The following is a 23,114-nucleotide window of genomic DNA, read 5'->3' on the forward strand; positions in this document are numbered from 1 at the left end:
AGAGAGTGATTCTCTCACGGTTTTTCAGCTGCCTATATAAATTCTGCATAGAAAACTGGTCTGCCACACATGTGGCATAACATGCACTAGAAAATGGCTTTGCGCCCTTCATTTTGCTCAGTTACTGACTGGCTTTCTATCGAGAAATTCACCTTTTAGAAGCTTCACATTTTAAGCATAAGTTGCTCAGTGAAAAAAGGTCTCTTTATGGGCTAGTAACTGAATGTATTGGAAGTAAATAGTGGGTGTGTATCTCTTTAAAATTTTACATTACTTGAAGGAAAAATATTACAGCTAAGCTAGCTATATTTTTAGGGATACATATGTTTCTTATATGTGTAAAGAACACAGCATATCTAATGGTCTGTCTGACTTTCGCAACCTGTCTTTGGTCCTGGTGAAGTGTTTGAAATGTCAGTGATTGTACTGATAATTTTTAGCAATTTGTTGTCTATGAAAAATGTCCAGTCTTAAACAAGCATCAGTATTGTAATACTGTATATAGATTCCTCATTTCACTATTTGATATATAGTTTTAAATGTAAGCAAATGAAAAAGACAGAAATGGTCACATCCAGCCTGTCTACAGCATGAAATGAGACAAGAACAAAATAAGGGATTATATCTTCATCAACTTTATGCAGATGTCTATATAAAAGAGCTATTTTGGTACTTTGTTTCTTGGTGTTCAGAATGGATGTTTGGTGTGAGTAGGATGCATTATTAGTAAAGTTAGACTGCTTGTCTTTTTTGATAGAATTCAGGCTGAGAAATGTAGAAGTTGAATCCTTGCAAGCCTACACTGCATCCAGTGGTGTGAATTGTAAAATATGCAAATTATATTACTCTAGTTAATGATTTCCTTAATACTAAAGATTTTTTTTTGTAGCTCTTAGGTAATTTGTGTGAGAGTTGCAACACTGCTGCAGCAACAATTTTACTATTGTGGGGTTACTGCACAACTCAGTGTTCCAGAAACAAGCGATTTGCCCGAGACAGATACAAGTCACATGGTCTGATGCAGAAATGAGGTTTGCATAAGTCACCAATGACAGGGGAGGCTGCAGTGCAGAGCTTGGAGTGTAGAGAGTGCCTGCACTGGACTGGTGAGGGGAGGGTGCGCAATGGGCAGGGCTGCACTCGGTGCTCCCTGGTGGAGGTCCTCCTGCAGCAGGTGGCTGAGCTGCGGGATGCTATTAACGGGCTGCAAGATGTCAGGGTAGCTGAGAGGAAGCAGGGCTGCTTACTCCAGGCCAACACTGTGCAGGGGCCTCAAGCGCCCACTGCAGCTCATGGAGGAAAGAAGGAGGCCACCAACCCGGGAAGCTGGGAACTAGTAACAAAGAAAACCAACAAAAAAAGGAGGGAGAGGAAAGTTAAAAGCAGGGGGCTTCCTCCTAAATCTGTCGATTTGCAGTTCTGCAGGGGGCTAATGAGGCAACACACTCACACCATGGACAACCGGCTGATGCACTGATAAAGAAGATCACTACTGGTGCTGCAGGGAAGAGCAGTGGGTCGTAGTAGTAGAGGACTGTACTTTGAAAGGCACAGAAGCACCCATCTGTCAGCCTCACCCAGTCTCAAGGGAGGTGTGCTGCCTACCACAGGCACGGATCAGGGATGTTGCTGAAAGGCTGCCTGCTCTAGTAAGTCCCACTGACTATTACCCACTTCTAGTGATCCATGTGGGTGCTAGTGAGATAGGCAGCAGTAGCCTGGAGAACATTAAGAAGGACTACAGAGCCCTGGGAGAGGTGGTTAGGGGCTCTGGAGCTCAGATAGTCTTTTCGTCAATTCTCCAGGATACAGGGGAGGACCTTAAAAAGGCTAGGAGTATTGGCTGGGTTAATAAATGGTTAGAAGGGTGGTGCCATAGTTGGGGGTTTGAGTATCTAGAACATGGGGCTCAATTTGGGAGGTCAGGTCTACTGGAGCCTGGTGGTGCTGCTCTACAACGAAGGGGAAGAGCAGTTTTAGTAGGAGGTTTGCCAGACTGGTCAAGGGAGCTTTAAACTAGATGTGTTGGTGGAGAGGGGCATCATTCTATCCCAACACACCCAGTCAGTTGCCAGCACCTATAATAAATGTGTGATGTAGAGATATTTCAGCCGCTCCAGCCAATGAGCCAGCTTCATTTGGAGCTCTGCTCAGATGCCTCTATACAAACGCCCATAGCATGGGGAACAAACAAGAGGAATTAGAGATGTGTGCATGTCTACGGGGGTACAATATAATAGGTATCACAGAAACATGGTGGGATGGCTCCTATGACTGGAGTGTTGGAATGACAGGTTACAGGCTCTTTAGAAAAGACAGGCCCAGCAGATGGGGAGGGGGAGTTGCTATTTATGTTAGGGATAGGCTGGAGAGTATGGAACTCTGCCTGGGGACAGGTGAGCAGCCAATTGAGAGTTTGTAGGTCAGGGTTAAACGGAGAACAGCGATGGGAGACATTACTATGGGGATCTGTTACAGACCACCTTCTCAAGAGGACTTTGTGGCTGAAGCACTCTACAGACAGATAGGAACAGCCTCACACTCACAGGCCCTTGTCCTCATGGGGGACTTCAACCACCCTGATATCTGTTGGAACGACAGTACTGCACGGCACAAGCAATCCAGGAGGTTCCTCGATTGTGTGGAAGACAACTTCCTTCTGCAAGTAATAGAGGAGCCGACAAGGAGAGGTGCCATGCTTGACCTCGTGCTCACCAACAGGGAAGGGCTCATTGAGAATGTGGTACTCCAGGGCAGCCTTGGATGCAGCGATCACGAGATGGTCGAGTTCGAGATCCCCAGGACAATGAGAAGAGCATGTAGCAAGCTCACTGCCCTGGACTTCAAAAGAGCAGACTTTGGCCTCTTCAGGAGCCTGCTTAGTAAGGTTCCATGGGATATAGCCCTAGAGGGCAAGAGGGCCCAAGTCTCTTGGTTGATATTCAAGGATCACCTACTACAAGCTCAGGAGTGCTGCATCCCAACTAGAAGGAAGTGCAGCAGGAAGGCCAGGAGATTTCCTTGGATGGATAAGGAGCTGCTGAGGAAACTTCGAAGGAAAAAAGAGCCTTATAAAAGGAAGAAGCAAGGACAGGCAGCCTGGGAAGAGTACAGGGATGTTGTCTGGGAAGCTAGAGACCAGGTTAGGAAAGATAAGGCCAGTTAGAATTAAACTTGGCTAGGGATGTGAAAGATAACAGGAAGGGATTCTATAGGTACATTGCAAATAAAAGACTAGGGACAACGTGGGCCTTCTCCGCAAGCTCTCGGGAGAACTGGCTACGCAGGATTTGGAGAAGGCTGAGGTTCTGAATGACTTCTTTGCCTCAGTGTTCACTGGCAAAGGCTCTGGCCACACCACGCAAGTCTTGAAAGGCAGACACAGGGACTGTGGGAATGAAGACCTTAGGCCCACTGTAGGAGAAGATCTGGTTCGAGGCCATCTTAAGAACCTGAACATACATAAGTCCATGGGACCTGATGAAATCCATCTGTGGGTCCTGAAGGAGCTGGCAAATGGAGTTGCTAAGCCACTGGCCATCATATTTGAAAAATCATGGCAGTCAGGTGAAGTTCCCGATGACTGGAAAAGGGAAATATAACCCACATTTTCAAGAAGGGGAAAATTGAAGACCCAGGGAATTACAGACCAGTCAGTATCACCTCTGTGCCTGGCAAAATCTTGGAGCACATTCTCCTGGAAGGCATGCTAAGGCACATGAAAAACAACAAGGTGCTTGGTGACAGCCAGCATGGCTTCACTAAGGGGAAAGCCTGCCTGACCAGTTTGGTGGCCTTCTATAATGGGGCTACAGAACTGATGGACAGGGGTAAAGCAGTTGATGTCATCTACCTGGACTTGTGTAAAGCGTTCAACAATGTCCCACATGACATCCTTGTCTCTAAATTGGAGAGACATCAATTTGATAGGTGGACCACTTGGTGGATAAAGAACTGGCTGGATGGCAGCACACAAATAGTTGTGGTCAATGGCTCAGTGTTCAGCTGGAGACCAGTAATGAGTGGTGTCCCTCAGGGATTGGTGTTGGGACCGGTCTTGTTCAACATCTTCATTGCTGACATGGACAGTGGGATTGAGTGCACCCTCAGCAAGTTTGCCGATGACACCAAGCTGTGTGGTCTGGTTGTTATGCTGGAGGGAAGGGATGCCATCCAGAGGGACCTTGACACGCTTGTGAGGTGGGCTGATGCCAACCTTATGAAGTTCAACCATGACAAGTGCAAGGTCCTACACCTGGGTCGGAGCAATCCCAGGCACGGCTACAGACTGGGCAAAGAAGAGATTCAGAGCAGCCCTGCAGAGAAGGACTTGGGGGTGCTGGTCGATGAGAAAATGAACATGAGCCGGCTTCAGTGTGCGCTCATAGGTGATCCTGCACCTCTGCTCTGCTCTTGTGAGACCTCACCTGGAGTATTGTGTGCAGTTCTGGTGTCCTCAACATAAAAAGGACATGGAACTGTTGGAACAAGTCCAGAGGAGGACCACGAGGATGATCAGGGGACTGGAGCACCTCCCGTATGAAGACAGGCTGAGAAAGTTGGGGCTGTTCAACCTGGAGAAGAGAAAGGTGCATGGAGACCTCACAGCAGGCTTCCAGTATCTGAGGAGGTGCTATAGCGATGCTGTGGAGGGACTCTTCATTAGGGACTGTAGTGATAGGACAAGAGGTAACAGGTTTAAACTTAAAACAGGGAAGTTTAGATTGGATATAAGGAGGAAGATCTTTACTGTAAGGGTGGTGAGGCACTGGAATGGGTTGCCCAGGGAGGTTGTGAGTGCTCCATCCCTGGTGGTGGTCAGGGCCAGGTTGGACAGAGCCTTGGGTAACAGGGTTTAGTGTGAGGTGTCCCTGCCCATCCACCTGTCACAGCTGATTCCTGTGCAAGAGGTAGGGCTTGAAGATGACACAATTTGCTCCATCTTCTAAAAGTAACTTTTTATTATAAATGTTCCTTTTTTTAATGGACAGAATAAGAAAAATTAATATTTTCTTCTTGCTGCCCAAACAAGGCAGCCCTGTGCACTTTGCTTCATTTCTGGAAACATCTGATTTTTCTTTTGCAAGAAGACAATTCATTTCAAGAATGATGTTTGAATAATAGTTGGCAACATGCCTGAGGTATTGACATTTTCTTATCATGACTCTGTACACCTGCATGTCCATACAATGTTTAATCTTACTTGGCAAGAAATTGATTTTGTATAAGTTTGTTAAATACTGACTGGTTTTATATGTTTATTTTTGTTTTATATATTTATATTTATCCAGGTATCTGTGTCATGCAGAGGACCTGGACCCTAGAGCATAGGCAAAAATACTATGAAGACTGAGAATTTATATCCTAATAAATGGTGGCACAATATGTAGATGTAACATAAGGAGCCATATACTAGTTCTTCACTAGACAGTGATGTGTGTCCAGCAGCATTAAATCAAATGGGTAAAGTGATTTTCTGATGTCAACCAGAGGGTGTTTGTTTCAGAATTTGTCCTCAGGCCTCTGGGTGAGGAATTATGAATACTTTTCATTTTTTAGAGGATCATAACAATAAACTTGCTCCTGCAATCTGACCTCATTAGCAGGTCTCAGTATGGAAAAGTTTTTGTTTTTGAAGAGGCCAAGATATCAGAGAGTTATTTCTGTCTTACAAGAGAAATGAGCAGGAAGGAAGTGTCAGCACTCTAAGGAAATGTCCAACCATCTGAGAGCTTTTTACATTTTCTGTTACATACCATTTAAGAGATCTGTAAAGCTCTATGAGATGCCATTTGACTTTATGGAAACAAGAAAGGCTAAATCCCCAGTTGGTATAAATCAGCCTTGTTTTACTGAATCAGTAGAGCTATGCGCTTGCTTCACACCAACAGACAAGCTGGGTAAAAGTGGACATTAAGAAAAGGAAGCTTATGTGAATGCAGGTATTATTTACTATGTGTATTGGAGGTAATTATCAGTAATATAATTTCAGTTGCTCAGGAGAATATATTAATAAATTCTAATATAGAATTAATTGAAAAAGTATAATAAATTTGAAAATAGAGAATTAAAATACAAAAGCAAGGCCTTTTTTGAGGACAGATGCTGCTGGAAGCACTAACCTGGTATTTTATTTTATATGATTCATTCTCTAATTCAAACTTTGGTGTATGTTAGTTTTGGGCTTAATTTATTTATAGGTATCTATTTATTTTTCTTTATTAAATCATACTGCTGCTTTATGTAGTCAGAAATCCTCTCTGGTCATATTGCCTAGGTTCTGTCATATTGCCTAGTATTGTTTCTGCAATGCATAAATTTAGTACTAGGATGCTCCTGCATTTGCACAAAAAAACTTAGTGAAAGCATTAAGGCCAAAAGAATGGGGAAAGGAACTGCTGACACTTTCACTTCTTTTTCAATGTTCTCTTTAGGGTTAGTCTCGATTCAGCCTTATACATTCGTCCCAGGAACAGGTGGGAAATTTTGAGGGTTTATTCAGGGAATATTGTGTGCAGGCAAAACAAAGTCATGCCTGTCATCTTTCCAATGGCTCATTCCTTAGACCACACCCAAGAAACATATCTTGGCAGTGGACTCGATGAATTGTCTAAACAAAGAATGTTATCCAGCAGAGAAAGATATCATTAGCTTTATGAAAGCCAGCTACACCTAGCAAAAAGTGTTTCCTGCAGTCCTCATCATCGCCTTACATTTTGGACTGAAGGACGTGTCAATTAACTAGAGAGTTGATGTGAGGTGGAGTTCCCTGGAAAAAGGAGGAGGTTGGCACAGATGCAATAATAAGGAACAAGACAAAAAAGAAAAAAAATGTGTGAGTGCATACATCATAAATTAATAGTAATAAATCAATGCAATGAACTTCATGTGTTCAGAGATGATGAAAAAATGCCTTAAATTGTTTTCAGTTTCCCTATAGAGTTATACTTTTCTTATTTCAAACCTTGATCTACAGTTCTATGGAGGGAAGAAGCATTTGCAAAGTTAAAACAACCTCTTTTACTTTAGGTTTAAAACAGGATGACAGAAATATAAACATTGTATTAAGCAATATTGATTTCTCTTTTATTTTGGAGGGAGAGGAATTAAAGTAATGGAAATCCTGAATTTAGTTTCAAAGCCAGTCCCTTCACCTTTATTCTGAAAGTTTAGTCTTTTATGTGAAAGAAATGCCTGCTGACATTTTTGAGTACATAAGTGTCATGGTTTAAGCCCAGCCGGCAACCCAGAACCACGCAGCCGCTCGCTCACTCCCCACGCTTCCTCCCGCCGCTCCCAGAGGGATGGGGAGGAGAATTGAAAGAATGTAACTCCCATGGGTTGACATAAGAGCAGTCCAGTAACTAAGGCATAACACAAACCACTACTGCTACCACCGATAATAATAATGATAAGGGAAATAACAAGGGAAGAGAATACAACCACTCACCACCCACTGACTGATACCCACCCCGACCCAAGCAGTGATCTAACCCTTCTGGGTAACTGCCCCCAGTTTTACATCCTGGGCATGACGTGCTGTGGTATGGAATACCTCTTTGGCTAGTTTGGGTCAGGTGTCCTGTCTCTGCTTCCTCCCAGCTTCCCCTCCTCCCTGGCAGAGCATGAGACTCAGAAAGTCAAAACCACAGCACTGCACCAGCTACTAAGAAGGAGAAAAATGACTGCTGCTGCTGAACCCAGGACAATAAGTCAATGACAAATCTTCCACTGAATTAAATGGAGCAACAATTTTATCTTGAGACACTAAAATAGTTTTTTATTTATATGTTCATTTTATTTCTATTTTAATGTAAGTTGAAAGATTAAAAACTGGATAGTATGCTCTAAATTTTCTAGATTATGCTCTGGAGCAGATTAGCAATTATTATTTGGAAATTATTTAATAGTAAGAAACTAGCCCTTTCCTGGAATACTTTGGATCACTTGCTTGATCTTCTCTGAAATTCATTTCCTCTACTAAAGTTCATCTACTTCAGATTTTGAGCTATGTCTATTCTGCATAATTTCTCAGTAAACTTACAGATAGCATTTTTATTAGTGAAACCACCACATACGATACAAATGTGCCTGAGTTCAATGTGATGTCTGTTGTTTGTAGCATTCTTAGCAGAGGATTGTGTTGCTGGAAAGTCAAAGCAATGTAATTCATTCACAGCCAGTCTGACAAAGAGCAAGCATAATACATCATTTGGGAACTATTATGCAAGCAAAAGAATGTTCCTATGTGATGGACAGGCCTGCACAGGCATTTATAGTTACCTGACAGCTACAATATATGCTAGGCAGTACTTCTTTTCAGGAAAGAGAAACATAAATGTTTTATCAGATCACATTTATATTCTGTCTCTGAGTTGTCCTGGCTTAAGACATGCCCCTCCTGTCATGTGAGGTTGTTGAGCCACCCTGTGCATGTATAACATAAAGTTGTCTTTATACCATATTTACACTTAGCTGAGACATGTGTGTTGCACCTGTAAACCAAGTGGACTCAGGAGTGTTACTGTCATAACATATACCCCAGGATAGCCTGTACAAGCTCACCTACACATTGCCAGCTGGGCAGTTTCACAGTTTTGGCTGCTATTGGTATTGCACTGAATATCAATCGTTGACATTAATGTGACTTGCTTAGGTGAAGCTGTGGGAGTTGCAAAATCCAGTTGCTTCGTAGATATACCATGACAGAACCTAAAGTGGGCTGTGTCAGGCAACTAGTAGAAGCCTCCTTGCTTGCTTAGAGATTTTGTAGGAATCATTTAAATTAAAATCTTATTCCAAAAACACTCTGGTATAGTCAAATACCCAGATGAAATGCTGAAGGTCATTAAAGAATGTCCTTAGTGTTGCCACAGTGATGCATCCTGTTTACTGAAATTAGGATTCTGGTCAAGTTTTCTATTTTAGGCACAAACTTTACAACTCACTGTTGGTAATAATACAGTCATTATTATTGCTAATCTTGCTGTATATTTAGAGGATAATAACTTTTAGTAGAGGTATTATGATAAAATAATGAGCAAATTTACAAATTTGGTATTACGGGGATTGTATTATTGCTGTAAATGCAGAAATAGCTATTATGAAAGCTTAGAAAGATTCTCTGAATCTAATCAAAACATTTCCATGTGAAAAAGTAACAAAAGCAATGAAGTGATAAAAGCAACATTAAGCTATACAAAGACATGATATGCCGACAAAGAACAACTTTAGAAGGAAGGTTTCCAGTTACAAAAGACAATTATGGCTGTTTGGTCCCTTCAGAGTTCATTAATAAACCCTTGGGAGCACTGATTAGGGCCTGTATCTTTGTTTTTCCATTGCCATAATAGAAATAATTAATGACAAAAATTTGAAAAGATTGGCTAAGTATTTAATATTAGTTTATGGGACATAGTCTTAGCTATCAGCTAATTAATATAAAACTCTCAAAAACTCTTCTGATCTCAACACTTGAAAATTTTCTCTTTTATGTCATTTGGAGATCATTTAACAATATAGATACCACAAAGGGATTGAAGAATGGTTATTTAATTTGTTTACTCCCTTTGCTGAAGAACTGGCTTTTAAGACCTTCACTAATTTAGACCTTTATAGAGCTGTAAAAAAGCCAAAGGCATTATTTATTTACATTTTTCCCGGCTGTTATTCTGTTTAGAGTTTGGAAAAAGTAAGAAAACCCCCTGATTTAGGTTTTCTACAGTAAAACAAAACCAAAAAACACCCTTAGAGATTCTGTAGTTTTAAAATACTCTTTCTGTTGTCTGTTCCTTTCATTGTTGATATCTTTTTTTCCCATAGTTCATAAATTTCCAGTAAACCTCAGAGAAATATTTCAAACTCACAAATAATGTTGAAGACCATGTTAAATTAAACCCAGCCCCTCGCAATTGTTAATTATTTTAAGTGCTTCCCCTTTAGGCTTCATTTCCACTATTTGGCAGACTGGGTTTGAGAAAAGCCAGTTAGCTGAATACGAAGTAAACTTGCAACTTAAACCCAGGGAAATTATCAGAGCTATTTTGGATCTAAACTGCAGGTAGTGTCAGTCTGTTTTGCTTTGTGGATTTGTCTGTGTCTTCCTATGTGGGATCTGATTTAAGGAACTGACTCAAAACATTCAAGTCAGTGGGTTCACCAAGGACTTTGGGGGACTTTTCACTATGCCACCAAACTCTAGACCTGCTCTCCTATCTATGGATATTGGTATGGGTAGAAGCCATATTCCCATAACCTATTGCTTGTGGAAGGCACATGAATTTTTGGTAAATCCCTCTTCCATATCCAGGTGTCCCTGTCATTCCCTGTGGTGCTGTTGACAGCTTGAGGGAAAGACACACTTCACAGCCTCAAAATAGGTGTTGGAAATAAGAGTGTGCTTGTAATTAGACTAAGCGGGATGGATATTTCCCCAGGAACAGAGAGTTCCTAACCCACAAGGTTATTTGGAACTTACTTAAATTGCTAGGAAAAGTCAAAGAAAATAATGAGAGAAGTTTAGGTTAGGTATTGAATTACAGAAAGAGAAAAAAATGTTACACAAAGGAGAAAAAGAAAGAATGTGGTCAGGTATACCTGTGATTTAATTCTCTTTTTTGGGACATCAGTTGTTCTGATGAAAGGCATTAGCTTTACTTAGAAGCTTTGCCTTGCATAAACAATTAACCTATAGGGAATACAGTGATGCTACTACTTGGCCTCTGAACTTACCCTCTTCCTTAGTCACTGTGTCTTAGTTTTGGCTGGAGTGACTTTGGCTGTCCTTGGATTGTATCTGCAGAGTGAGCTGCTGAGAAACCACCCTCCCCTTGGAGCAGCTTCTGCTCTGAGCTTTGCTCCCTCACTCTCGCTTTTGTTCCTTTTGCCATCCTTCTTTTCAACTTCCTTCCTAGATCTTTTTCAATAGGAAAGCTGCCTGGGGACCTGCGCTAAATAGAGATGTGAAGGACGAGTGTTTCCCTCCCCTGCTAAATGTGGCTGGGCCCTGGGATATGATATGCAAATCTAGCAAGGGGGATGCTCCCTCCTTCCTTCCTGTTTGGGGCCAGGTTTTCCCTTCTCCTTATCTGGCTGCTTTTAACTTGCATTTCACTTGTATTCTTTAATTAGCACATTCCTTCTAGCTTGGCTGGCTTTTTCCTGTTTACAGCACCTCCACAATTGCTACTCAACTCTATAAAATCACATACTTCATGAGAAGTACTCATTGTAAATATGCATGTTACTAGACTCATCAATTCTAGTTCACTGGGAGCTTTGAGTACAAATACTGCATATTAATAATGCAAATAGTAACTTAGTACTGAAAGAGCCTTCCTAAATGGCCTTCCTTTTCACTGTCTTTGGGGGTGTTGTTGTACCTGAGTGGATATTTCCAAGAAAGAGAGTAATGCCCAAATATATCAGGTGAAAAGTCATACAAATTACCTATATTGAAATTAATAGTTTTGTGAAGATGAGTAAGTGGCAGTGTGAGATCACTGCTTCTTAGAGGCAGGATTTGGCTCATGTTACTCCTCCTCAGGAAAAAGAGAAGGGTTATGATGTAACCCATTAAAAGTCTGCACATAATAATATAGTGGAGAGATGGAAGGAATAGGGTAATGCTGTCCCCTCAAGGGCAGTTTGTCCACTTGGCCAGGCCAGACATGCAGTGTGAAAGTTCTTTGTGATAAGGGAGCCTGTGCAGCATTAGTTGATGCGCTGCTCCTCTAAGTCCTCATTTAACAAATTTCAGCATCAAGCAATGCGTATGTGAAATACCTTCTGTAATGAATTTTAAAATACTTTCAGATGGAAGATAATGTACAAATGGTAGTTGGTTTTATACGTCTTAAATGATATCTCAAGATTATGCAGATGTCCTAATAAAGTCCATAAAGTCTTTATAAGCTTGCAAATCAGAAAACTAAATTATGTTTGAGAATGCTGGAATAGTTTTGAAAGTAAATTTGATCTGTGATTGCATAAGTTGGTAAATACATTTCTTACATAAAATGTCCAGAAACGCATTCAAAATGTGAAGCGCCTTTCCATGCTATAATAGTATCACAGAAATCATAATGGAGTGATTAAAAGCTGGGTGTATGTCCTAAGCAAGGGCAGAATTTTTTTCGTGTTACTTCTGCAACTCAGTATAAATTGTTTACATATATGTATCAATATCAGAGGAAGAATATGAGATTGTCACTGCAGTCTTGAGCTGTGATTACAATACACTGCTGTGAGAGATTCTGGCTTTAGGAAGTGCATGGCTACATGAATGTCAAACAAAATAATTGAGGCTTGTAGGCTGAAGTAGTCTTTTGTTAGACCATCTGATATAATTGCAAAAATGATTGAATGTTTATTCTGTTTTTTCTTCTAATATCAATCACTTATGAAAGATACTACTTTTTCGTGCAAACCTGTGCTGTTATATTTATCTTTTTAAGTGTATAGGGCATATATATTATGTCAAATGTACACTTTTTAATATCAAGTACTTGAGACATTGCATATGATAAAGATAAAGGAAATAAAGAAGGGAGCTCTGATGAATGTATAGCAGACTTTAACCCAGGCAGACTTTTAATGCTGTGTTATCATAAAGCACACATCTCTGAGGTGCAGAGATTGCAATGAGGTGGCTAGAGTTGTATTATACAGTGGCATGAAGCTACATACTGAAAGGCTTAAACTGAAGTTTACAGTTTTAATTTTAAGGCAATTACCAAAGCTGGAAAAGAGGTTAAGGTTTTGTTGTGGTTTTTTTTTTCCTTATTCAGAAAATCAGAATACTTAGTGTAATACTCCAGTCTTTCCTTTTGTGAAACAGACCACAACATTTCAGTCCCAATTCCTTCATTAAGACCAATGATTTAAGGGTGAATTAAAACCTTATCTTTTGGAAAGATACATGCTCTGGATCCAAGACTGCAAATGCAGGAGAATTTATCCATGTCCCTCAAAACTTTTCCAAAGGGCCCTCTGCTAATTTGATCATCCAGTCAACAGACCTCTCTGCATCTTTTCCCTGACGGTTGAGAGGTACCCAAAGCAGCAAGATTTTTGATAAAATAGATTGTGACCAATTCCTTTAAACTTTCTGGGTTTTGAGTGCCTAGAATTTTTAGCACAGTGATTTTTAACAGCTTCAACCTGCATTTGCAATTTAAGCTCTGAACTCAAGCTAATACACTTGTATACTCCAGATGTTAGTCCTGCTGTGCTACACATGGCTTGAACCACCCAGACCTTCATGCATTGCCAACTAAATGGGAGACAGAAATACCTGAAGATATTGGAATTTGAGCATGCTGTGCATACTGTAGCTTGACACAGATTGCTGACTGGACTCCTGTTAATTTTGGTGCTTTCTAATGTGCGAAATGTTACTTGAAAAATGTTATCATGAGAGATTTTGGCCTTTTATGGGTGGAATGAAAGATGAAATCTGAAGCTTTCAGAGCTCAACTGAGCATTATATTTGCTTGCTGAATGGATGAGAATGAGACAGATTCACCTCCTATTTCCTATCCAGATTAATTTGAGACCTTAAACTTAACCATAGCAAACAGATTTAAAGTTCTAAGAAATAAGAATAAGCAGTTAATCATTGAAAGCTTTGAGGAAGAAAGGAAGAAATGTGTCAATGAGGGCAACTGAAGGAGGAAGTGATCATGTGGCACCTCACAGTTGGGAAAAATGGCAGAAAAATATAACAAAACCAGAAAAATCTGCAAAGAAGATTTCCTCTGGATTTTGAAAGTTGTACTTATTTTTCTATCCTGCCAGACAGAAAGATAGGAAACAGCAAAGGTTTTGTGTGGGATAAGAGGCAGACACAGTGAGGAGAAAAGAGAAAGTCTTTCATATTCTACAGAAGAGATAGGTAATAACAGAAGAAAATAGCTAATGCTGTGCAATGAATACAGAAGAAAGTAGTAATAATCTATTACCTTGATTTAACCCTTAATATAATATACTGAGCCAAACTTGCCTTCTATAACTCTTCTGATTTCGGTGGAATTATATCCAGGGTTGATTTTGTCAATGTATCCCTCTGCTAAATCTCATACAAGCAAAAATTGAATAAAATTATTTTGATTTTAAGTATCTGTGTCTGTATGTGCAAACCCAGGTATTTAATACATGTGTGTAGTTAGATATAACCAGTTACAGACAAACCATTTAATGACTCCAGTATGAGTCTGTTGAAGTTGTTGAAACAACTGGTTTGCTTGTGTGAGGTGGTGAATGATTGCCGTTGCATCATTTGCTTTTTTCTCTTCCCTCCAATTATTAAACTGTCTTTATCTCAACCTACAAGTTTTCTTGCTTTTACTCTTCCCATTCTCTTCCTCATCCCTCTGAGGTGCTGGTGGGGAGTGATTGCTTGGTGGATGCTTCATTGCTGGCCAGGGTCAACCCACCACATGATCTGTACCGTGCAGGTTAGCAGGCTGTACATATCTGTGCTCTCTGATGCCTGCAATCTGATTTCCTTAATAAATATACAGCCATTTGGCAGTTATGTATCCTTAAATTCTGAGGCACTGAGGGCCATTTTCAGTCAACCAAAACACCAGGAAAAATAGCATGCAGTTAAATATCAGTGCCTAATTCTTTAGAATATAATTTTCATGGGTGAGTCATCCGATCAACATCCTGTATTTTCCCTATGGAGCTGAATGAAACACATACAGAGGCTTTTTCCAGAACAGGTGATTTTATCAGATAGACTGATTTCATAACCATTCAGTAAATATGTACAGACTTCCATTTTAACTGCCTGCAGCTCTTAGAATTTCCAGTCAGGTTGATGCCTGAAATGGATGCTCATCTCTCACATTATCTCTCTCAGTGTACCTATGCCACCATCAAGTTCAATTTAGTCTTTGAGGAACTATTATTCACAGAAGGAAGTGGTCATAAAAGTGTGCCCTGAGGCAGAGCACTTTGTGCCACAGCCAGTTAGCCGAGGTGACTGGCAAAGGACAGTCTGCAAGCTGGGGGAGGTTATTCCTAGCGTAGGAATGAGGCTGGGGAGTCCTAGTGCAGTCGCTGATCAGCTTAAAGTCAAATGGAAGGCAAATAAAGGAAGACTGAGAAAACATTGCAGCGTCATTCAGAAGATCAGCATGATTTCATCTCCAATTTGTAAACTTCCCTTTATTGATTGTTTGCTTGTCTTGGTGACTGTCTTGCCATGTCTTGCCATACATAGTAAATTAAAAAGAGTCTAAAATGTGAAATAAACACTGTAATGAAGAAAGGTAGGTGGGAACTTCATCTGTCATGAACATTTCTAAAACTAACATTTTCCAATGATGCTGAACAGGTGGCACCACCAGGCACCACTCTGCTTGCAACATTATGGCAGGCAACTGTATGATGTGTGGTTGTCCTAGTCTCGGTAGTTGATAATGTAGTGAGTAGAAAGTCATGGCAGAGATGAGTCTTATATCTCACCTGTTGAAACATAGGCCACTGTCTTGGAAACTGATCATCCTTGTGCTGCTTTTTTGTAGTGATAAATGCCTTTGAATGACTTTCTGAACTAGCATAAAGTAATCTACAGTAAGGATGCTAATGATGAATATGTAGCAACTGAATATTTCTTTTGCTTATTTAGTAGGCAATTTTAATACTGCTGTAGAGTACAGCTGATTATTTTAACGCAGAAAATTTTATTTATCCAGTGATTTTTTGGAGCATATATGACTGTTAAGAAAAGATTTCTACCAGCAGTAGTGGAAATGCTGTTTAATGACAGCAAATATTTCACAGATTATAATCTGTTTTTTACAAGGTAATTGCTATTAAAATATAATAATTATGAACAACAACAACAACAACGTCCTTAGGAATTGGAAAGAGAAAATTCCTGTTTTGGAAAGCAGATATTATTCTTCCAAAGAACTGACTAAATAATGTTATGAAAATGTATTCTCTTTCTTCATTTTCTGCAAGTCATCATCTCTGAAATCATACAAGCTCTCAGGGTTGTATGTGAAAACATTGGATCAAAATATTTTGAAGTCAGTGGGAGTTTTTCCATTGAGTGTCATGAGCTCTGTGTCAGATGCTTGTGGCTTATGGCTTGTGATAGCATGCTGGACATGGGGACCATGTTTCTTCATTTTCTAACGCTGAAAATGGAGTAGTGTTTTCTGCATCACAGGTTGCAGGACAGACAATAGGTTTTACCTAGTTCTTTGCTGATGAGCAAAAAACAGGCTTTTGTGACTCCTTTCAGCCTGTGCAGCTACCAAGCATAGTGTTTGTTCTTCTAATGCCAGCACGTGGTGGTTTTGAGTATTATAGCCCAGATGCTAAAGACAGAAGGTCCTTAGTCATGGCAGTACTGGGCATCTGCCTGTGATAGCAAATGTTACTATCCTCTTCCCAACTTCTGGTGGCATTAAAGACCAAGGAGAAAATGATCCTTAAAGACAGAACTTACTTCTCAATACATGAACTATTTGGGGGATGTTTGAGACATGCTAGTAAGCAATTTCTTGCAGGACTACAGATTCCTCACTTCTTACCCACACATTACCACACACAGTAAAAAACAAAACAAAAGAAAAACAAAAGGAGATTTGTTTTCTCAGTGATGGCAATGCTTCATGATTACATTTCTGTGATCTTATTAAGGGCAAGGGAACTCTGCATTTTAGCTGGTTTCAAGGAAGAAAGTTGCAGCAAGTGTTCAGTTTTTTTTTTGAGAGAACATTCTCTAGTACCATTCTTCCCATAAACCAATGAGATTTCCTTTAAGCACTTAATATTTGATGTTTGTACTTTTTTTTTTCCTTTTTCCTTTGGATGGAAGTATAATTGAGTTAAAACAATATTTCACTGATGAATACTTCATTTACAATAAGCGGTAGTAATTTTATCTGTCACTCAAGATGCTGCTCCCTTGTAAAGCTACGTTTAAGCAAACCTGCTGATTTCTTCCGTAGACTTAATTGGAAATCACAGTCAGTTAAACAACATTTCAGAAAGTGATTGTTTTTACAAATAAAAAATAGAAGGCAGAATTATCCAAAATAATCAAAGGAAAATCTCTGTATATCTTTTTCACACAGAAGTACACTTATGGTACAGTGAGAAACTGGCATCTGTCAACCATATGAGAGAAACTAATCAGTCAGTTAATTCTGGTTAACAGTTCAGATATCCTTGAAATGCGGATATTTAGCTTGCTTGGGTTTATGTCAGATGAAAAGATTTTACATTCCAAAAGGTTTGGCGGTAGTTAGGCTCTGGGCTTATTTAGTGCAGAAAACAGGGTGTGACATTAGGGCAAGTTATAGGCCATCATATTTGAAAAATCATGGCAGTCAGGTGAAGTTCCCGATGACTGGAAAAAGGGAAATATAACGCCCATTTTCAAGAAGGGGAAAATAGAAGACCCGGGGAATTACAGACCAGTCAGTCTCACCTCTGTGCTTGGTAAAATCTTGGCACACATTCTCCTGGAAGCCATGCTAAGGCACATGAAAAACAGCAAGGTGCTTGGTGACAGCCAGCATGGCTTCACTAAGGGGAAATCCTGCCTGACCAATTTGGTGGCCTTCTATGATGGGGCTACAGAATTGATGGACAAGGGTAAAGCAGTTGATGTCATCTACCTGGACTTGTGTAAAGCGTTCAACAATGTCCCACATGACATCCTTGTCTCTAAATTGGAGAGACATCAATTTGATAGGTGGACCACTTGGTGGATAAAGAACTGGCTAGATGGCCGCACACAAAGAGTTGTGGTCAATGGCTCGATGTCCGGCTGGACAATGGAAACGAGTGGTGTCCCTCGGGGATCGGTGTTGGGACCGGTCTTGTTTAACATCTTCGTCGCTGACATGGACAGTGGGATTGAGTGCGCCCTCAGCAAGTTTGCTGATGACACCAGGCTGTGTGGTCCAGTTGATATGCTGGAGGGAAGGGATGCCATCCAGAGGGACCTTGACACGCTTGTGAGGTGGGCTGATGCCAGCCTTATGAAGTTCAACCATGCCAAGTGCAAGGTCCTACACCTGGGTCGGAGCAATCCCAGGCACAGCTACAGATTGGGCAAAGAGATTCAGAGCGGCCCTGCAGAGAAGGACTTGGGGGTGCTGGTCGATGAGAAAATGAACATGGGTTGGCTTCAGTGTGCGCTCACAGCCCAGAAAGGCAACCGTATCCTGGGCTGCATCAAAAGGAGTGTGACCAGCAGGTCGAAGGAGGTGATCCTGCCCCTCTACTCTGCTCTTGTGAGACCTCACCTGGAGTATTGTGTGCAGTTCTGGTGTCCTCAACATAAAAAGGACATGGAACTGCTGGAACAAGTCCAGAGGAGGGCCACGAGGATGATCAGGGGACTGGAGCACCTCCCGTATGAAGACAGGCTGAGGAAGTTGGGGCTGTTCAACCTGGAGAAGAGAAAGGTGCATGGAGACCTCATAGCAGGCTTCCAGTATCTGAGGGGGTGCTATAGTGATGCTGTGGAGGGACTGACTCTTCATTTGGGACTGTAGTGATAGGACAAGGGGTAACAGGTTAAAACTTAAAACAGGGAAGTTTAGATTGGATATAAGGAGGAAATTCTTTCCTGTTAGGGTGGTGAGACACTGGAATGGGTTGCCCAGGGAGGTTGTGCGTGCTCCATCCCTGGCGGTGTTCAAGGCCAGGTTGGATGAAGCCTTGTGTGGGATGGTTTAGTGTGAGGTGTCCCTGCCTGTGGCAGGGTGGTTGGAACTAGATGATCTTGAGGTCCTTTCCAACCCTAACTATTCTATTATTCTATGAAATTGTCAATTTTTGTTATTGCATCGCACTCTGATGAAATCGCATTGTAATGCTCACAGTACAAGGAGAAAACAAGGAAAACGGGGATACAGAGCTGTAGCATTATATCAGACTATTTCTATGCAATACAGAGCTCTGCGTCACAGAGAGGGTAAGTGATTTGCCCAAAGCCACGGAGGAAGTATGTTGCAAGTCAGAGGCTTGAAAATTGGTGTTCAGATTTCCTGTTATTCTTTCTTTACTGCAATAGTTAGTGAGCATTTTAGCCAAAACCCACCATGTCTTTTCTCTCATTCATAGTGTTTGTCACTGCCATTCTATATTTGCTAACTTTTTGTTTCATTATGTGACACAGCAAAAAAAAAAAAAAAAAAAAAAATCAGGAAGGCAGTAGCTGGTATATTGTTACTAATGTGCAACAGTTTCTGGAAGCCCTCTTTGTATGTTATTTATTCTGCCTCCTGCACCACTAGAATAATGATTTATGATTGAGTGTGTAGCCAAGGGCCTGTCCTAATTTGCATTGTTAATATTTTAACTGATACAATAATATCCCTACAAGTCATTTGAAAGCTGCGCAATCTATTTGCTGAAGCAATGTCATGTAAATTAGAATTGTGAGTAGATGATTGTAAATGATTAAGTTAGCATGTCTTAAGAAGTTACCACCCTTGAGCTGGGATGCAGTGACTGATTGTTGCATGCTTCTATTTCATGGCAGGTAAACCCTGGCTAGTTTAATGCTAATTTAAGTCACTGTGCAGTACATGATTGTCTAACCGTACCTTACAATCTATAATTTTAAATACCCAGGTAATTTTAATTTTTTACAATGAAGCTTGAAGTTGGTGACAAGCTATGTAAAACTCCGATTCATCTGTCAGTGCCAATACAAGTTCACACGCTTGACTGTTAGATGTTACAGAAAATTAATTTTGTTTAGGGATGTGTGTATGCCACTGGAGGCTGCTGCTGGCTTCAGATTATGTTTCCAGTGCAGGTGCATGGCAGCACACCAGCCAGCACAGTTGCCCTGGCAAGGCATTGAACACTCTGTTCTTGGGACAGTGTGGTCTCTGTATCCTCTTGACTGCCTTTGAGTTTCTGTGTTTACTGAAGTAAACAGTGTTAGATGTTGACATCTTTATATTCAGTAATTAGCATAATAAAATAAATGGGGAAGCAACAAAAGGGCAGGGGAAGTTTCTTGGAAGTCTCAGAAGTGCTGCTATTCCCTGCTAACTGGCTCTATATACATATAATGTTGTCACGTTTTAGAAGGAAGGGCAAGGCATGAGCCAGAATACTCATTTAAGATTCCTTTATCCAATGGAAGACATAGGCTGACACAGACACAGTGTTTTGGGTATCAGTGAATGAAGTTCTGTATAGCCACAGAGTTGCCCTCAGAAGAAACAGCTTTTCAGAATAGGACCATAAACGGACATGGGCTGTTGGGGGAGCTTTTGGGGCAACACAGGCTTCCAGACTACAGAGTGCCGCTGATAGCTGGGGAGTGCTCAGATACTACAGTGAGTGCTGCCGATGTAGGGCTCCAGCTAGGCAATTAAAAAACCTAGACAGAGATTGTATCTGGCGTATTTTTAGAAAACAATTACGCACATTCTTTTGACTATTTAAAATGATTTTGAAAACTCTATCATTCATCAGGCATGTTGGTTTTAAAAACCAAGAGATGCTGTTAGAGCCTGAGAACAGAGACGTTGTATCTTTCTGAGAGATTCACAGGGGCTTGATTTCATTCATCCACCCACACAGTCTGAGATAAGCGTAAGAAAATTGTTCTACTTCAAGACAGAAAGTTAACTGGTTTGAAAAGCTGTCTTGGAGGTCAAGGGCTTCTGTGGTAGATCTTCTACATTTTTATTTGATCAGTTTGATCATTCTTAAAGTCCCCATATGAGTTGTTTGGTTTTATGTTTTAATATTCTCAGAGGAGAGAATTCATATTTTAACAAATGTTCTGTACATTAAAAAAGGATGCTATCATGCTGTCATTGCCAATTAATGTTCTTATTGCCATTTTCTTTCTTGTGATAATGTTTAATTTATTCTAACCTTAACAGAGATTCCTGTCAAAAAGAAATGAGAGTGAATCTCAGACAAAAATAATTCAGCAAATGAGTTGGACCTAGGTAGAATATTTCACATTACAAAGAAAACAAACAATTTCCTCCCTGCTTGCATTTTCCTCATTACCTGGTGGATCCTTCACTGTTATGAATTGTAACAGTACCATGTGAAACCTGCTTGAATTGTCCTGAGATGCATGGCTGAGGAACTGATCCAGTACTGCCAGCACCTACTGGGTCTCAAGTTGGGTCTAACTATTATAAGCATGTTTACATGATAAGAATGTTTACTGCAGGGGTTCTTCTGGTTATTTGTGCAATTGAGAAATCAAATTAGTCCAATCATATGGTACGGAGTCTGTTTAGCAACACTGTTAGAAACATTTATTGTAGTTTTATTTGTGATATTGGATGTACTTTGTAGTGATGTAGCTGGTTGAGCTCCAGGTGCCTGACTTATGCCAGTTTAGAATGAGACTTCATTCTAAAAATTTTCTTCGAAATAGCAAAATCCTGGAAAAAAAATCAGAAAACTCCCCAAACCTCATATAGGTTATTGCTCACTCAAGTTAAATGTGCTCTCCAGTATCACAGCAACAATTGGAGAACAGAGGTTTCTGTAAAATAGTTAATTCTGCAATATGGCATTTTCTGAGAAAGCAGCAGCTGAATCTAGTTTACAGATTATCCTTAAAGTCTTCAATGTCAAACCCATTTTCTCCTTCCCATGGAGGATATTCTCCTCTGATTAGTCTAAGCCACAGATGCATTTGATTATAACCTATAGAAGAGAGATTGTCTGCATAAAACATATTGTCAGGTGCCCGGTGCCATCTAACTCAAACTACTAGACTTTTGTTAAAATATTACTTGCTTGAGAAGGAACCTTGTAGTCTGCTAATGTAGATGCTCTTGCACTCTTTTAAATTCATGGCTTCTACAGGGTTGTTTTGAACTGTGTCTTGTATGAAGATGGAGGGAGAGCTCCTGAAAGCAGCATGAATTATGCAAGTATTTGTGGTTTTCTTTTACTTGGCGGTGTTACTGAGGCTTATGGAAAACACCTAGAAGGGAAAACTTATATTTCCAGTGAGACTGTGATTTGTGTCAAGCAGAATGCAATGTGACTATATGAGAATTGTCTTACTTTCTTGAAAAAGCCTTGTACTTTGGGCATTATTCACAGAAGGCTATAGACCATGAGTTGACAGCAGTATGCATACCTGTAAAAGCATTAGTGAAGGTTTCAGAGCCCAGAAATGTGTTGAAATTATTTTCGAGACATGATATATAATTGAGAAAATGAGTGCATGGTCTAAAACCGAAGTAGAACATGTATTTTTCTTGTGTTTTTTAAAAAGTTGCATATGTGTTTGAATTAAGAATCTCTAGCTGGGGGCTACTGTGAAAACAACCTATGGAATAAGTTACCATTTATTCCAACCTGCTACTCCTAAAGTGGCAAATAACATAGATTTACATTGTGCACTTTCAGTGACTCCGAGGAAAGCAACTCATATTGTCTGTCCACTGAAAATGAATAGTGGTGAATGTTTTCCTATACACACAATTTTCCTACACGCATTTTTCCCTATATATATGTATATATGTCCTACATGTATTAGTTCTTTCACTTTCCAGACAAAAAAAATAATTTTTTCTCCCTAAAATTCAGTATAGATAACTTGTATAGGGGCCAGAAACTGCACATGCTTTCAATATGCAAAGAGTGTAATTTTGGAAAATACACAGTTAGTGATGAGCTGTTTTTCTTCTGTCACATCAGAAGTTTGACTATTGAGGGCTATTTCCTCATGGGAGAAGCGGAAGGGGGAAGGCAGCTTTTAGATCTTGTCACATTTTCTTGAGTGAAAAAGAATAAATTGAATTGTTCCAGAATTGCTGTGGTTTTGTTGAGACCTGTTTTGGAGATGTCTGTTTATGCACTAGTTTTCTGTTAAACCTGTTTTCTCAGTCATGGAGGGTCAGGAGGAGGAACAGAGCGTATTTGCTGTCAGGCTGGCATAACTGTGTTTCCATTGTGATTATGTCTTAAGTACTGTAATCTTTTCATAGCCATGACCTGATTCACATGAGAAAGCAAGTAATGTAATGTGGCACTGTGTGGGCTGGGCTCTGGGTCCCCCAGGACCATGGGGCAGCCAGGGCCCATCCCACCTTCCTAGATGTCCTCCTGGTCTGACAGAGTCCACCTGCATT

General features: G+C 40.4%; 1 protein-coding gene across 8 annotated transcripts in view; it reads left to right on the top strand.

The window, feature by feature from the left end:
* The window catches only part of SMYD3 (SET and MYND domain containing 3), a 409,224-nt gene that overhangs the window by 281,849 nt on the left and 104,261 nt on the right, over positions 1-23,114 (top strand). Inside the window, exon 1 of one of the 8 annotated variants that reach the window (XM_065680133.1) lies at positions 21,748-21,905. The exons of the other annotated variants lie outside the window; for them this stretch is intronic. Coding sequence (XP_065536205.1) covers positions 21,900-21,905 — 6 coding nt within the window. The 5' untranslated portion in view covers positions 21,748-21,899. Of the gene's footprint in view, positions 1-21,747; positions 21,906-23,114 lie in introns of those variants that run through there. 8 annotated transcript variants of the gene reach the window in all.

This window comes from Lathamus discolor, chromosome 5, assembly GCF_037157495.1.
Source record: "Lathamus discolor isolate bLatDis1 chromosome 5, bLatDis1.hap1, whole genome shotgun sequence".
Lineage (NCBI taxonomy): Eukaryota > Metazoa > Chordata > Aves > Psittaciformes > Psittacidae > Lathamus > Lathamus discolor.